At 38.6% G+C, this 17,204-nt stretch overlaps 1 protein-coding gene across 1 annotated transcript in view; it reads left to right on the top strand.

The window, feature by feature from the left end:
- DNAH12 (dynein axonemal heavy chain 12) overlaps positions 1–17,204 on the top strand; it is a 235,762-nt gene that overhangs the window by 14,031 nt on the left and 204,527 nt on the right. Inside the window, exons 3-5 of the mRNA XM_082412044.1 lie at positions 284–462; positions 15,493–15,574; positions 15,776–15,802. Of these exons, the coding sequence (XP_082268170.1) occupies positions 293–462; positions 15,493–15,574; positions 15,776–15,802 (279 nt within the window). The 5' untranslated portion in view covers positions 284–292. The remainder of the gene's footprint in view (positions 1–283; positions 463–15,492; positions 15,575–15,775; positions 15,803–17,204) is intronic.

The raw sequence follows: 17,204 nt of genomic DNA, 5'->3' as shown, positions 1-17,204 counted from the left end.
TGTACAGGTATTTAGAGAGCATCTAATCCAGTTCCTTAATTTCAGCCATGAGGAAACTGAAGCCCTCACTCACCGGGAAGTGACTGGCTTCATTTCTTCATAGCAATGAATGGTAGAGCTCTAACAGGAATCCCTGCCCATTTATCTCAACTGCCATCCTTGGGAAAAAGATATAAAGAGGCCTAGAATTTTTGGTATTGATATGTAATGAATATATCGAGGCTAGCTTTTACAATAATGGCTTTACGGACTTTTTCTCCTCAGAGTATATTTTAATCTTTAGGGCACCAAGATGTCAGATACAAACAAAGCTGCCATTGCAGCAGAAAAAGAGGCTCTGAACTTGAAGTTACCTCCCATTGTTCGTCCCCCAGAAGACATAGGTGTTGACGCACCAGCACAAAGTAAGCTGCTGAGTTACAGAAGATCCAAGGAGCAGCAGAAGACAATTAATCAGTTAGTGTAAGTAGCATATTAGTAAATAATCCTTGTTTGGAATTTGAGTGAAATAATTAGTGTTTGTATTCTCATAAAAAGTTTAACTATTTAGGTTGTTCATGGTCAAAATATCATCTTCAAATTCAAGTAGGAAAACAATTGAAAAAGTAATTGTAATGATAGTAAATGTTATATAGTGCTTACAGTGTTTATTCTAAGCATTGTTTTTATTGTTTTACCTATACTTCTCACAACAACCCTATACGATGGGTACTATTGTTATTTCTATTTATAGATGAGTAAACTGAGGTGCAGAGAAGTTAAGTAACTTGCCGAAGGTCTCACAGCTTGAGTTTAGGCCCTGACAGTCTGGTCCTAGAGTTCACATACTTTGAACACCACGCTATTCCTCCTTGTGATATATTATAACCATACTGGTCCCTGAAAGTAAAAGCAAGTAACTGGGCCTCTACAAATAGCATTGCACTGGAGCAAATACTTAATAAAATATCTTGAAACTACTTGTACTTAAAATTTTTTCTCTACAAAAGAAAATACAGTCTAACATCCTACCCTTTCCCCTCCAATTTAGTGGAAATTAAAACTAATTTAGGTACCAGCTACCAAAGGCACTGATAAGGATGGTTCAGTCAATTCAGCAGTTACTGAGAATTTCCTAGGTACCTGACTCTGCTGGGCTCTGGGGATAAATAAGAAGAAAATGACATTGAGCTCATCTGTAAGCTTTGAACCTAACACTGAACTATAAAACAGGGAATTTCTCTCTGGTGGATTTCTGCTTCTCTTTCTGCATTCTCTTTCCCTCTTTGGTGTGCCTCCTTTATACATATTTTTGCAACTGACTAAGTTTTACTCTCTGTTACATTGTTGATGATCATATTGTTGCTAGTTAAAATAATTTAAGTTTTTGCTGATTTTACTTTCCTTATAATTAAACAGGTCTGTTAATCATGTAACTTCTTTAAATTTACATTATTATTAGTCTGTCAATCTTCTAATCATATTTAAATCCAAAATTATAAGGTATATTAACTAATGGCAGTATATGTATTGTTAGATACCCTTTACCCCTTTAATTTCTAAGACTCTAATCAATGTTTCAGTGGACTTAGAGAATAGAAAAAGGGGTTCCTTAGGAGTTACATATTGTTCTTGCTCCAAAACCTTTCATAATCTCAGAATGCCATGTTGAACTACTTGCAGTTCCATATTTTTACAGTTAGTGAAAAATAAATTTCACAATTGCTCCCTGCAGTTTCCTTCACTGAAAAGTCTGTCTGAATACTTACACAATTTATTCAAGGCTTAATTTATGAATCACCTCCTCTGGAAAGCTTTCTCCTAATCCCCTTTGTGCAGCTTTAACCCTGTCTACATATTCTCTTACATCTATTTAACAGATATTAAATATCTACTGTTATCCAGACACTGTGCTTTTTACTAGAAAGACCACAGAGAACACAACAGAAAGGACTTTAGTCTTTCAGAAGCTTATATTCTGGTGGGAGGAGGCAGATAGTAAACATATTTAAAAAAAAAAGTATGTTAACCCTTTAGATGGTGATAGATACTATGAAGAAATAAAATAGTGAGATAGAGAGTGACAGGGAAGTTGTTTCTAGGAACATTGCAGGAAAGTCCCGTGGAGATGATAATAGAGAGATCTAAAGAATAAGAAGCTTGTCATTTAAATAAACATGAGAACACCACTGTAGCAAAGGGGATAGCAAACACGAAAGCCCTGAAATGTGAATGCTTTCAGTGTGTTCTAGGAATTGACAAAGGTCAATGTCACTAGAGTATCAGGGACCTGGGGAAGAGTATTATCAGGTGAGGTCTGTGGATAGAGCGTTCCAGGAGTAAGGTGGGATGTAAGGAGTCCTAGGCAGAACTGAGCCCTCTGCTGGGACCAGTTCCTGGGAACACTTGGCTGAGCAAAGATCAAAAATTGTTTCATAGCTTTCCAGATTCCCATGAATGAGCCACTTCTTCCTTGGCCACTACCTCCCTCTTGATTCAGACCAGCCTTTCTCTCCTTCACCGTATGTAGTCTCTTACACAGTACTTTGAAATTATCCACTTTTGTTTATTTATCTGTTTTTGATTGTTAACACAGAAAGCAAAAACAGGGAGTGAAAATGCTAGCTCTTACATTCTTCTCAGCTCTTTTTATTTATATCAGTAGGAGAAAACACACTCCAGGAAATTATTGCTATATTAAAGGGTGACATTTATATATAAAAAGCTCAAGGAAGTTAGGCATATTTATGTTGGGATCATTACAGTGCAAGGTAGCTAGTACCAACTAGCATACCAAAGTATAAGGCAAACTCCTTCAAAGTATTGATCACTGAGAGCTAGACTGCTCTTTCCATGTGAGAAAGCTTTAGGAATTTTGTTTTTAATAGATCTTTATTGGAGTATAATTGCTTCACAATACTGTGTTAGCTTCTGTTGCACAACAAAGCAAATCAGCCATATGCATAGATATGTCCCCATGTCCCCTTCCTCTTGAGCCTCCCTCCCATGCTCCCTATCCCACCCCTCTAGGTCATCGCAAAGCACCGAGCCGATCTCCCCTATTTTCCACCAGCCAACTATTTTACATTCGGTAGTATATGTATGTCAATGCTACTCTCACTTAGCCCCAGCTTCGCCCTCCCACCCCATGTCCTCAAGTCCGTTTTCTATGTCTATCTCTTTATTCCTGCCCTGCAACTAGGTTCATCAATACCTTTTTTTTTAGATTCCATGTATATGTGTTAGCATATGGTATTTGTTTTTCTCTTTCTGACTTACTTCACTCTGTATGACAGACTCTAGGTCCATCCACCCCACTACAAATAACTCAATTTCGTTTTTTTTTATGGCTGAGTAATATTCCATTGTATATATATGCCACATCTTCTCTATCCATTCATCTGTCGATGGACACTTAGGTTGGTTCCATGTCCTGGCTATTGTAAATAGTGCTGCAGCGAACATTGTGGTACATGTCTCTTTTTGAATTATGGTTTTCTCAGGGTATATGCCCAGTAGTGGGATTGCTGTGTCATACAGTAGTTCTATTTTTAGTTTTTTAAAGAACTTCCATACTGTTTTCCATAGTGGTTGTATCAATTTACATTCCCACCAACAGTGCAAGAGGGTTCCCTTTTCACCACACCCTTTCCAGCATTTATTGTTTCTAGATTTTTTGATAATTGCCATTCTGACTGGCGTGAGTTAATACCTCATTGTAAGGAGCTTCAAGATGGCGGAAGAGTAAGACGCGGAGATCACCTTCCTCCCCACAAATACATCAGAAATACATCTACATGTGGAACAACTCCTACAGGACACCTACTGAATGCTGACAGAAGACCTCAGACCTCCCAAAAGGCAAGAAACTCCCCCACGTACCTGGGTAGGGCAAAAGAAACAAAAAAACAGAGACAAAGAATAGGGACAGGACCTGCACCAGTGGGAGGGAGCTGTGAAGGAGAAAAGGTTTCCACACACTAGGAAGCCCCTTCACGGGCGGAGACTGCGGGTGGCGGAGGGGGGAAGCTTCGGAGCCACGGAGGAGAGCGCAGCAACAGGGGTGCGGAGGGCAAAGCGGAGAGGTTCCCGCACAGAGGATCGGTGCCGGCCAGCACTCACCAGCCCGAGAGGCTTGTCTGCTCACCCACCGGGGTGGGTGGGGGCTGGGAGCTGAGGCTCAGGCTTCGGTCGGATCCCAGGGAGAGGACTGGGGTTGGCAGCGTGAACACAGCCTGAAGGGGGCTAGTGCACCACAGCTAGCCAGGAGGGAGTCCGGGAAAAGGTCTGGAGCCCCCGAAGAGGCAAGAGGCTTTTTCTTGCCCCTGTGTTTCCTGGTGCACGAGGAGAGGGGATTCAGAGCGGCACTTAAAGGAGCTCCAGAGACGGGCATGAGCTGCGGCTATCAGTACGGACCCCAGAGACGGGTATGGGACGCTAAAGCTGCTGCTGCAGCCACCAAGAAGCCTGTGTGCCAGCACAGGTCACTATCCACACCTCCCCTCCTGGGAGCCTGTGCAGCCCGCCACTGCCAGGGTCCCGTGATCCAGGGACAACTTCCCCAGGAGAACACACAGCACTCCTCAGGCTGGTGCAATGTCATGACGGCCTCTGCCGCCGCAGGCTCTCCCCGCATCCATACCCTTCCCTCCTTCCCTCCCCTCCCCCGCCCCCCCCCCCCCCGCCCTGAGTGAGGCGGAGCTCCCAAATCAGCTGCTCCTTTTAACCCCATCCTGTCTGAGCGAAGAACAGACGCCCTCAGGCGACTTACACGCAGAGGCGGGACCAAATCCAAAGCTGAAACCCAGGAGCTTTGCGAACAAAGAAGAGAAAGGGAAATCTCTCCCAGCAGCCTCAGAAGCAGTGGATTAAATCTCCACAATCAACTTGATGTACCCTGCATCTGTGGAATACCTGAATAGACCACGAATCATCCCAAATTGAGGAGGTGGACTTTGGGAGCAACGATATATATATATTTTTCCCTTTTACTCTTTTTGTGTGTATGTGTATGCTTCTGTGTGTGATTTTGTCTGTATAGCTTTGCTTTGACCATTTGTCCTAGGGTTCTGTCTGTCTGTTTCTTTTTTTTTTTTTTACTTAAAAATTTTTTTTCTTAATAATTATTTTTTATTTTAATAACTATATTTGATTTTATTTTATGTTATTTTATTTTATCTTCTTCTTTCTTTCTTTCTTTTTTTTCTCCCTTTTATTCTGAGCCATGTGGATGACAGGCTGTTGGTGCTCCAGCCAGGCGTCAGGGCTGCGCCTCTGAGGTGGGACAGCCAAGTTCAGGACACTGGTACACAAGAGACCTCCCAGCTCCATGTAATATCAAATGGCGAAAATCTCCCAGAGATCTCCATCTCAATGCCAAGACCCAGCTTCACTCAACGATCAGCAAGCTACAGTGCTGGACACACTATGCCAAACAACTAGGAAGACATGAAGACAACCTCATCCATTAGCAGAGAGACTGCCTAAAATCATAATAACGCCACAGACACCCCAAAACACACCACCAGACGTGGACCTGCCCACCAGAAAGGCAAGATCCAGCCTCATCCACCAGAACACAGGCACTAGTCCCCTCCACCAGGAAGCCTACACAACCCACTGAACCAACCTTAGCCACTGGGGACAGACACCAAAAACAACAGGAACTACAAACCTGCAGCCTGAGAAAAGGAGACCCCAAACATAGTAAGTTAAGCAAAATGAGAAGAGAGAGAAACACACAGCAGATGAAGGAGCAAGGCAAAAACCCACCAGACCTAACAAATGAAGAGGAAATAGGCAGTCTACCTGAAAAAGAATTCAGAATAATGATAGTAAAGATGATCCAAAATCTTGCAAATAGAATGGAGAAAATACAAGAAACGTTTAACAAGGACCTAGGAGAACTAAGAGCAAACAAACAGTGATGAACAACACAATAAATGAAATTAAACATTCTCTAGAAGGGATCAATAGCAGAATAACTGAGGCAGAAGAACAGATAAGTGACCTGGAAGATAAAATAGTGGAAATAACTACTGCAGAACAGAATAAAGAAAAGAGAATGAAAAGAATTAAGGAGAGTCTCAGACCCTCTGGGACAACATTAAACGCACCAACATTCAAATTATAGGGGTCCCAGAAGAAAAAGAGAAAAAGAAAGGGACTGAGAAAATATTTGAAGGGATTATAGTTGAAACCTTCCCTAACGTGGGAAAGGAAATAGTCAATCAAGTCCAGGAAGCACAGAGAGTCCCATACAGGATAAATCCAAGGAGAAACATGCCAAGAAACATATTAATCAAGCTATCAAAAATTAAATACAAAGAAAAAATATTAAAAGCAGCAAGGGAAAAACAACAAGTAACATACAAGGGAATCCCCATAAGGTTATCAGCTGATCTTTCAGCAGAAACTCTGCAAGCCAGAGGGAGTGGCAGGACATATTTAAAGTGATGAAAGGGAAAAACTTACAACCAAGATTACTCTACCCAGCAAGGATCTCATTCAGATTTGATGGATAAATTAAAACCTTTACAGACAAGCAAATTCTAAGAGAATCCAGCACCACCAAACCAGCTTTACAACAAATGCTAAAGGAACTTCTCTAGGCAGGAAACACAAGAGAAGGAAAAGACCTACAATAACAAACCCAAAACAATTAAGAAAATGGTAATAGGGACATACATATAGATAACTACCTTAAATGTAAATGGATTAAATGCTCCAACCAAAAGACATAGACTGGCTGAATGGATGCAAAAACAAGACCCCTATATATGCTGTCTACAAGAGACCCACTTCAGACCTAGGGACACATACAGACTGAAAGTGAGGGGATGGAAAAAGAAATTCCATGCAAATGGAAATCAAAAGAAAGCTGGAGTAGCAATTCTCATATCAGACAAAACAGACTTTAAAACAAAGACTATTACAAGAAACAAAGAAGGACACTACATAATGATCAAGGGATCAATCCATGAAGAAGATATAAAAATTGTAAATATTTATGCACCCAACATAGGAGCACCTCAATACATAAGACAAATACTAACAGCCATAAAAGGGGAAATCGACAGTAACACATCATAGTAGGGGACTTTAACACCCCACTTTCACCGAAAGACAGATCATCCAAAATGAAAATAAATAAGGAAACACAAGCTGTAAATGATACATTAAACAAGATGGACTTAATTGGTATTTATAGGACATTCCATCCAAAAACAACAGAATACACATTCTTCTCAAGTGCTCATGGAACATTCTCCAGGATAGATCATATCTTGGGTCACAAATCAAGCCTTGGTAAATTTAAGAAAATTGAAATCATACCAAGTATCTTTTCCGACCACAATGCTATGAGACTAGATATCAATTACAGGAAAAAATCTGTAAAAAATACGAACACATGGAGGCTAAACAATACACTACTTAATAACCAAGAGATCACTGAAGAAATCAAAGAGGAAATCAGAAAATACCTAGAAACAAATGACAATGAAAACACGACGACCCAAAAACTATGGGCTGCAACAAAAGCAGTTCTAAGAGGGAAGTTTACAGCAATACAGTCCTACCTTAAGAAACAAGAAATATCTCAAATAAACAACCTAACTTTATACCTAAAGCAATTAGAGAAAGAAGAACAAAAAACCCCCAAAGTTAGCAGAAGGAAAGAAATCATAAAGATCAGATCAGAAATTAATGAAAAAGAAATGAAGGAAATGATAGCAAAGATCAATAAAACTAAAAGGTGGTTCTTTGAGAAGATAAACGAAATTGATAAACCATTAGTCAGACTCATCTAAAAGAAAGGAAGAAGACTCAAATCAATAGAATTAGAGGAGAAGGAGAAAGAAAAAGGAGAAGTAACAACTGACACTGCAGAAATACAAAGGATCATGAGAGATTACTACAAGCAACTATATGCCAATAAAATGGACAACCTGGAAGAAATGGACAAATTCTTAGAAATGCACAACCTTCCAAGACTGAACCAGGAAGAAAATATGAACAGACCAATCACAAGCACTGAAATTGAAACTGTGATAAAAAATCTTCCAACAAACAAAAGCCCAGGACCAGATGGCTTCACAGGAGAATTCTATCAAACATTTAAAGAAGAGCTAAGACCTATCCGTCTCAAACTCTTCCAAAACATAGCAGAGGGAGGAACACTCCCAAACTCATTCTACGAGGTCACCAAAAATATCTTGGAATAAACCTACCTAAGAGACAAACGACCTATATGAAGAAAACTATAAGACACTGATGAAAGAAATTAAAGATGATAAAAATAGATGGAGAGATATACCATATTCTTGGATTGGAAGAATCAACATTGTGAAAATGACTCTACTACCCAGAGCAATCTACAGATTCAATACAATCCCTGTCAAACTACCACTGGCATTTTTCACAGAACTAGAACAAATAATTTCACAATTTGTATGGAAACACAAAAGACCCCGAATAGCCAAAGCAATCTTGAGAACGAAAAATGGAGCTGGAGGAATCAGGCTCCCTGACTTCAGACTATACTACAGAGCTACAGTAATCAAGACAGTATGGTACTGGCACAAAAACAGAAATATAGATCAATGGAACAGGATAGAAAGCCCAGAGATAAACCCACGCACATATGGTCACCTTATCTTTGATAAAGGAGGCAAGAATATACAGTGGAGAAAAGACAGTCTCTTCAATAAGTGGTGCTGGGAAAACTGGACAGCTACATGTAAAAGAATGAAATTAGAACACTCCATAACACAATACACAAAAATAAACTCCAAATGGATTAAAGACCTAAATGTAAGGCCAGACACTGTCAAACTGTTAGAGGAAAACATAGGCAGAACACTTTATGACATAAATCACAGAAAGATCCTTCTAGACCCACCTCCTAGAGAAGTGGAAATAAAAACAAAAATAAACAAATGGGACCTAATGAAACTTGAAAGCTTTTGCACAGCAAAAGAAACCATAAACAAGACGAAAAGACAACCCTCAGAATGGGAGAAAATATTTGCAAATGAAGCAACTGACAAAGGATTAATCTCCAAAATTTACAAGCAGCTCATGCAGCTCAGTATCAAAAAAAGAAACAACCCAATCTAAAAATGGGCAGAAGACCTAAATAGACATTTCTCCAAAGAAGATATACAGATTGCCAACAAACACATGAAAGAATGCTCAACATCATTAATCATTAGAGAAATGCAAATCAAAACTACAATGAGATATCATCTCACACTAGTCAGAATGGCCATCATCAAAAAATCTACAAACAATAAATGCTGGAGAGGGTGTGGAGAAAAGGGAACCCTCTTGCACTGTTGGTGGGGATGTAAATTGATACAACCACTATGGAGAACAGTATAGAGGTTCCTTAAAAAACTAAAAATAGAACTACCATACGACCCAGCAATCCCACTACTGGGCATATACCCTGAGAAAACCATAGTTCAACAAGAGTCATGGGGGCTTCCCTGGTGGTGCAGTCGTTGAGAATCTGCCTGCCAATGCAGGGGACACGGGTTCAAACCCTGGTCTGGGAAGATCCCACATGCCGCGGAGCGACTAGGCCCGTGAGCCACAACTACTGAGCCTGCGTGTCTGGAGCCTGTGCTCCACAACAAGAGAGGCCGCAATAGTGAGAGGCCTGTGCACCGTGATGAGGAGTGGCCCCCACTTTCCGCAACTGGAGGAAGCCCTCGCACAGTAACGAAGACCCAACACAGCCATAAATAAATAAATAAATAAATTAATTAATTAATTAAAAAAAAAAAGTCATGTACCACAATGTTCATTGCAGCTGTATTTACAATAGCCAGGACATGGAAGCAACCTAAGTGTCCATCGACAGATGAATGGATAAAGAAGATGTCGCACATATATACAATGAAATATTACTCAGCCATAAAAAGAAATGAAATTGAGTTATTTGTAGTGGGGTGGATGGACCTAGAGTCTGTCATACAAAGTGAAGTAAGTCAGAAAGAGAAAAACAAATACCATATGCTAACACATATATATGGAATCTAAACAACAAAAAAAAGGTCATGAAGAACCTAGGGGCAAGACGGGAATAAAGATGCAGATCTACCAGAGAATGGACTTGAGGATACGGGGAAGGGTAAGGGTAAGATGGGACAAAGTGAGAGAGTGGCATGGATATATATACACTACCAAATGTAAAATAAATAGCTAGTGGGAAGCAGCCGCATAGCCCAGGGAGATCAGCTCGGTGCTTTGTGACCACCTAGAGGGGTGGGATAGGGAGCGTGGGAGGGAGGGAGATGCAAGAGGGAAGAGATGTGGGGACATATGTATATGTATAACTGATTCACTTTGTTATAAAGGAGAAACTAACACACCATTGTAAAGCAATTATAGTCCAATAAAGATGTTAAAAAAAAAAGGTACAGATATAAAAAAAAAAAACCTCATTGTAGTTTTGATTTGCATTTCTCTGATAATTAGTGATGTTGAGCATCTTTTCATGTGCTTCTTGGCCATCTGTATGTCTTCCTTGGTGAAATGTCTGTTTAGGTCTTCCACCCATTTTTCATTTGGATTGTTGGTTTTTTTGATATTGAGCTCCATGAGCTGTTTGTATATTTTGGAGATTAATCCTTTGTCTGTTGTTTCATTTGCAAATATTTTCTCCCATTCTGAGGGTTGTCTTTTGGTCTTGTTGATGGTTTCCTTTGCTGTGCAAAAGCTTTTAAGTCCCATTTGTTTATTTTTGTTTTTATTTCTGTTACTCTAGAAGGTGGGTCAAAAAAGATCTTGCTGTGTTTTATGGCAAAGAGTATTTTTCCTATATTTTCCTCTAAGAGTTTTATAGTGTCTGGTCTTATTAAGTCTTTAATCCATTTGGAGTTTATTTTTGTGTATGGTGTTAGGGAGTGTTCTAATTTCATTCTTTTATATGTAGCTGTCCAGTTTTCCCAGCACCACTTATTGAAGAGACTGTCTTTTCTCCATTGTATATCATTGCCTCCTTTGTCATAGATTAGTTGACCATAGGTGCATGGGTTTATCTCTGGGCTTTCTATCCTGTTCCATTGATCTGTATTTCTGTTTTGTGCCAGTACCATACTGTATTGATTACTGTAGCTTTGTGGTATAGTTTGAAGCCAGGGAGCCTGATTCCTCCAACTCCGTTTTTGTTTCTCAAGATTGCTTTGGCTATTCGGAGTCTTTTGTGTTTCCATACAAAATGTAAAATTTTTTGTTCTAATTCTGTGAAGAATGCCATTGGTAGTTTGACAGGGATCGCATTGAATCTGTAGATTACTTTGGGTAGTATAGTCATTTTCACAATATTGATTCTTCCAATCCAAGAACATGGTATATTCTCCATCTGTTTATGTCATCTTTGATTTCTTTCACCAGTGTTTTATATTTTTCTGAGTACAAGTCTTTTGCCACCTTAGGCAGGTTTATTCCTAGGTATTTTATTCTTTTTGTTGCAATGGTAAATGGGAGTGTTTCCTTATTTTCTCTTCCTGATTTTTCGTTGTTGGTGTATAGGAATGCCAGAGATTTCTGTGCATTAATTTTGTATCCTGCAACCTTACCAAATTCATTGATTAGTTGTAGTAGTTTTCTGGTGGCATCTTTAGGATTATCTATGTATAGTATCACATCATCGGCAAACAGTGACAGTTTTACTTCTTCTTTTCCAATTTGGATTCCCTTTGTTTCTTTTTCTTCTCTGATTGCTGTGGTTAGGACTTCCAAAGCTATGTTGAATAGAGTGGCGATAGTGGACATCCTTGTCTTGTTCCTGATCTTAGAGGAAATGCTTTCAGTTTTTCACCATTGAGTATGATGCTCGCTGTGGATTTGTCATATATGGCCTTTATTATGTTGAGGTAGGTTCCCCCATGCCCATTTTCTAGAGAATTTTTAACATAAATGGGTGTTGAATTTTGTTGAAAGTTTTTTCTGCATCTATTGAGATGATCATATGGTTTTTATTCCTTAATTTGTTAATGTGGTGTATCACATTGACTTATTTGCGTATATTGAAAAATCCTTGCATCCCTGGGTTAAATCCCACTTGATCATGGTGTATGATCCTTTTAATGTGTTGTTGGATTCTGTTTGCTAGTATTTTGTTCAGGATTTTTGCATGTATGTTCATCAGTGATATTGGTCTTTAATCTTCTTTTTTTGTGATATCTTTTTCTGGTTTTGGTATTAGGGTGATGGTGGCTTTGTAGAACGAATTTGGGAGTGTTTCTCCCTCTGCAATTTTTTAGAAGAGTTTGAGAAGGATCAGTATTAGCTCTTCTCTAAGTGTTTGATAGAATTCGCCTGTGAAGCCATCTGGTCCTGGACTTTTGTTTGTTGGAATATTTTAAATTATGGTTTCAATTTCATTACTTGTGATAGGTCTGTTTATATTTTCTAATTTTTCCTGGTCAGTCTTGGAAAATTGTACCTTTCCAAGAGTTTGTCCATTTCTTCATGGTTGTCCATTTTATTGGCATATAGTTGTTTGTAGTAGTGTCTTATAATCCTTTGTATTTCTGCAGTGTCAGTTGTGATTTCTCCTTTTTGTTTCCAATTTTATTGATTTGCATCCTCTCCCTTTTTTTCTTGATGAGTCTGGCTAAGGGTTTATCAATTTTATTTATCTTCTCAAAGAACCAGCTTTTAGTTTTATTGATCTTTGGTATTGTTTTCTTCATTTCTATTTCATTTATTTCTGCTCTGATATTTATGATTTCTTTCCTTCTACTGATTTTGGGTTTTCTTTGTTCTTCTTTCTCTAGTTGTTTTAAGTGTAGGGTTAGATTGTTTATTTGAGATTTTTCTTGTTTCCTGAGGTGAGATTGTATTGCTATAAACTTCCCTCTTAAAACTGCTTTTGCTGCGCCCCATAGGTTTTGTGTCATCGTGTTTTCATTTTGATTTAGTCAGGCTCAGTAAGACACAACAGGGAAATGAGGCTACTCAAAAAAGCTAATTCAGTCTTAGTCTCTTTTAATAAATGAAGAATGACTAGAATGTGGGAGAGAAAATTTTCACCCTCCATTGGTCATGCAACATCTGGAATTCTGGGGTCACACTATGAGAGGGATGTTGCTAAACCATTATAGCTACCAAGGAGAGTGAGGAATTTTGAAACTACCTAATTTGAAGGGAACTGATTTGCTTAATGGGGAGGAGTTTAGACAGGCCTGAGTTCATATCCCATCTCTACAGCTTATTAATTTGAATTTGGCAAGTCAAGTAACTTTACTTATCCTCATCTTCCTATCTGTAAGATGGGGATAATATTATAATAGTGGTTACCTCTTAGGATTTCTGTGAGAGTTAAATGAGATCCATGCATATAAAGATCTTAAGCCAATGCCTAGAACATCATAAACTCACCATAAATGGTAACTTTTATTGACAGGAATGGTCAAAGGAACTGGATAGGTATTACTAAGTTTTGGAATGGTAACAAAGAAGAGGAATATGACTTTTTTTTTTTTTAATTTTATTTATTTATTTATTTATTTATTTATTTATGGCTGTGTTGGGTCTTCGTTTCTGTGTGAGGGCTTTCTCTAGTTGCGGCAAGTGGGGACCACTCTTCATCGTGGTGCGCGGGCCTCTCACTATCGTGGCCTCTCCCGTTGCGGAGCACAGGCTCCAGACGCGCAGGCTCAGCAATTGTGGCTCACGGGCTTAGTCGCTCCGCGGCATGTGGGATCTTCCCAGACCAGGGCTCGAACCCGTGTCCCCTGCATTGGCAGGTAGATTCTCAACCACTGTGCCACCAGGGAAGCCCCGAATATGACTTTTTATATAGCTCCAGAGAATAGAATTTAAAAGGATACAACTCAAGAAATTTATTTCTAAGAATATGAGCTAGCTGACAATAAATTGAGCTACCTCAGAAAGTGATGAATGTCATCTCCCCTCACTCATCCTGGGGTACAACTTGAAATTTTTGAGAGTATTCATGCATTAAATAAAGTACTGAACTAGACATGCAGAATCTTTTCCAAATCCACTATTCTGATCATTCATTCTACAGATATTTATTGACCCTGACGGACACTATCTAAGTGCTCTGGATAGAGCAGTGAGCAAAACAGACATGATCTTTGTCTTTATGGCATTTACTAGTTTATGCTTTTATCGTTCTGGTGGCCATCCTTTCCTTCAAATTCCTTTTAGTTCTCCTTTTGCCTCTGACCATGTCTCCTTTGCCTCCTTCAGTTGTTCTTCTTCATTCCTGTCATGCTTGGCATCCTTCAATCTTCTTTCTTAAGCCTCTTTTCTTTCCCTTGTATACTTTCTGCTTTGGCCATCCCTTCTAGTGTATTTAGCCTTTACAAACTGATAGATTTGTCTTCCTAAAAATGTTCTCATGCTTAAAAACTCTTAGTGACTCCCCATTGTCTACTAATAAAAAAACTTGCTATTTGAGACCCTTAGCTAGATATTCCAATCCACTTCTCCAAACTTATCTCCATCTGGTTCCATAACTTCTGGAACAACTCCTTATTTTCAATTTTTGGACAACTCAAAAAATTGGAGTTGGACAACTCCTTATTTTCAATATTTGCCTTTGATTGTTCCCTTGTCTCCCTGTTTCTTAGGGTCTTTATCTTTTCAGATCCATCTGCCCAGGAAAGTCACATCTCCAACTGAGATCCTCTTCTTCATTTCAAGCTTATTGCAAATGCTAACTTGTTCACATAACCTTCAAAGATACCTTCAGGTGGAAGTGAACTTGTCCCTCCTCTGAACCATCAGGGTCCCATACTTTTTATATGGCACTCTGATTTTATCTTCCTACCCTTTCAGTTTATAAATTCCTTGAAACTTGTTGCTGCTATGTTTTAATAAAACCTAGTAGGGTATCTTGCAGAATATAAACATTCAGTAAGTATTTGGTGACAGATGAACGGATTATATGATCATATAATTTTAATTAAAGAAGAAATTATATTTTATGGATGATAAATTCCTACATTCACAACTGTTTATTGAGCACCTACTCTGTACCAGGTACTATTCTGAGCATTGAGATAAGGCAATGAATAAAACGGTCGACAACATATAGTATGTTAAATGGTGGTAAGTACTATGAAGCAAGGTAAGTGAGGATAAAAGGGATGGATAGTGAAGGAAGTGCTACTTAATATAAGGGTAAGGGAAGTCTTCTCTGACAGTATGGCATTTGAACAGAGATAATACATGCGTAAGGGCCCACATGCATCAGGATTAACTTAAAAATTGTCATGTTATAATTGAACATTATTGACTATTATTTTTAGTCTCCTTTTGTATTACACATGAATAATTTGAATATTAAGGACTCATTGATAATTGCAATTGAGATTTATTTCTTACAGAAAATTCAGTAAGATAAAGAACTCTTGAATATCTCTTCTTCAAGTATAGTTGAAAAAATGTTCGAATTGTCATGTTTTAATAATATATCTTAATGTTATATTCAAGAGAGTCATACATTTTTCTAACTATAAATTTCAGAATTGAAGGAGCCAAAAGAAATTTAGACAGAACATTGGATAAAAGAACACCTTCATCACCAGAGCCAGATTATCCTCCAACTGTAGGTTTATATTTTCTCTTTAAAAAGTGTATCTTTATACTATTTAACTCTGATTTTAAATCAGTCTCAATGCAACTAGTATTTTTAAAAGAATAATACATATATTTAAAACTATTTATATTTTTGATTTAAAAAATTTTTAAATTACTTTAAAAATTTTCTTCTTGATTTAATTATGTCTTGTTTGTTTGCTTTTGACAGATGACCAGTGAAATTAAAAAGAAAGGAGTGAGTTCAATTTTTTATATTTCTTGCTTTGAAAATGTTCAAACAAATTGTTACAGAGTAGCTCCTTCTAAGACCACCTGCTAAATTCTGTCCTAGAGAAGAAAGAAATTTAGAAACACATTATTTTCTCTGCCAGAGGAACAAGCATGCCATGATGACAACACAGGTTTTATTTATTTATTTATTTATTTTTGGCTGAGTTGGGTCTTCATTGCTGAACACGGGCTTTATCTAGTTACAGAGAGCAGGGACTACTCTTCGTTGCAGTGTGTGGCTTCTTATTGCGGTGGCTTATCTTGTTGCAGAGCATGAGCTCTAGGCACACAGGCTTCAGTAGTTGTGGCTCACGGGCTCTAGACCGCAGGCTCAGTAGTTGTGGCGCATGGGCTTAGTTGCTCCGCGGCATGTAGAATCGTCCTGGACCAGGGCTTGAACCCGTGTCCCCTGCATTGGCAGGTGGATTCTTAACCACTGCGCCACCAGGGAAGGCCCGACAATACAGATTTTAAGAGTTACATTTTTGTTGCTATTCATTATTTGAGGATTAATTGTAAATATTTTTGTTTTTATTCCAAATAACTGAAAAAATATTCAAAGTGGTAGTTATAAAGGAAAATGCATCTCCCTTTTTATTGTCTTGATGTTGATATAATGATGACTACTTATTTCGAATCTATTGTGTGCTACCCACATGCTAGATGATAGAGATTAAAAAAAAAAAAAAGACACTGACTGCATGGGTGACAACATGGGACTGTGATGTGATTGTTGGAAAGATGAAAACATGTAAAATTTCCTTAACAGCAAAGGCTATGGAAAGTTATGGAGCTGGTTACACAAAAGAAGAACTTATGCAGCATGTTACCAGATGGGGGTACAGGCTTTCCAGAGCACTTGAAGTTCCCTCTCGGGATAGAGGGCTAAGGATACCTCCCTACTGACTGAGGATCTTTGGAAGAACCTCATTTTAGCTAATCCAAGTTTTTTGTATTTTTAGAATACTCCTCCTCCTCCTCCTCCCTCTGCCTCCCAACTTTTCCAGAGACTTTGGCTGTGGATTTGCCTCTTTACTAGATGTAAGAACTGATATAAAACAACCCCAAAACATTTATAAATATTTAATGTGAGGCTGGGTGAATTGCAAGATATTTTTGTGTGTATGTGTTTAGCATCCTCATTCTTCCCTCATAGTTTTTGCCTTTAGTGTCTTAAAATCTAAAATAGGTAGCTGGGTATGAAACAGTAATTCGCTCTTAAACCCACTGCCCTGGCAATCTGGCTTCTAGGAACTCCACCACTCATCATTAATGTCACCAGTGACCACTAGTTGCCAAACCCAAAGGATATTTTTTCAATATTTCTCTCACTAGACCTTCAGCTGACTTTTAAAAACTTTTTACTT

The sequence above is a fragment of the Balaenoptera physalus genome (genome assembly GCF_965194825.1).
Source record: "Balaenoptera physalus genome assembly, chromosome: 11".
In the NCBI taxonomy this organism is placed as follows: domain Eukaryota; kingdom Metazoa; phylum Chordata; class Mammalia; order Artiodactyla; family Balaenopteridae; genus Balaenoptera; species Balaenoptera physalus.
The sequence above is the reverse complement of the archived record's forward strand: the minus strand, read 5'-3'. Positions and strand labels throughout refer to the sequence as shown.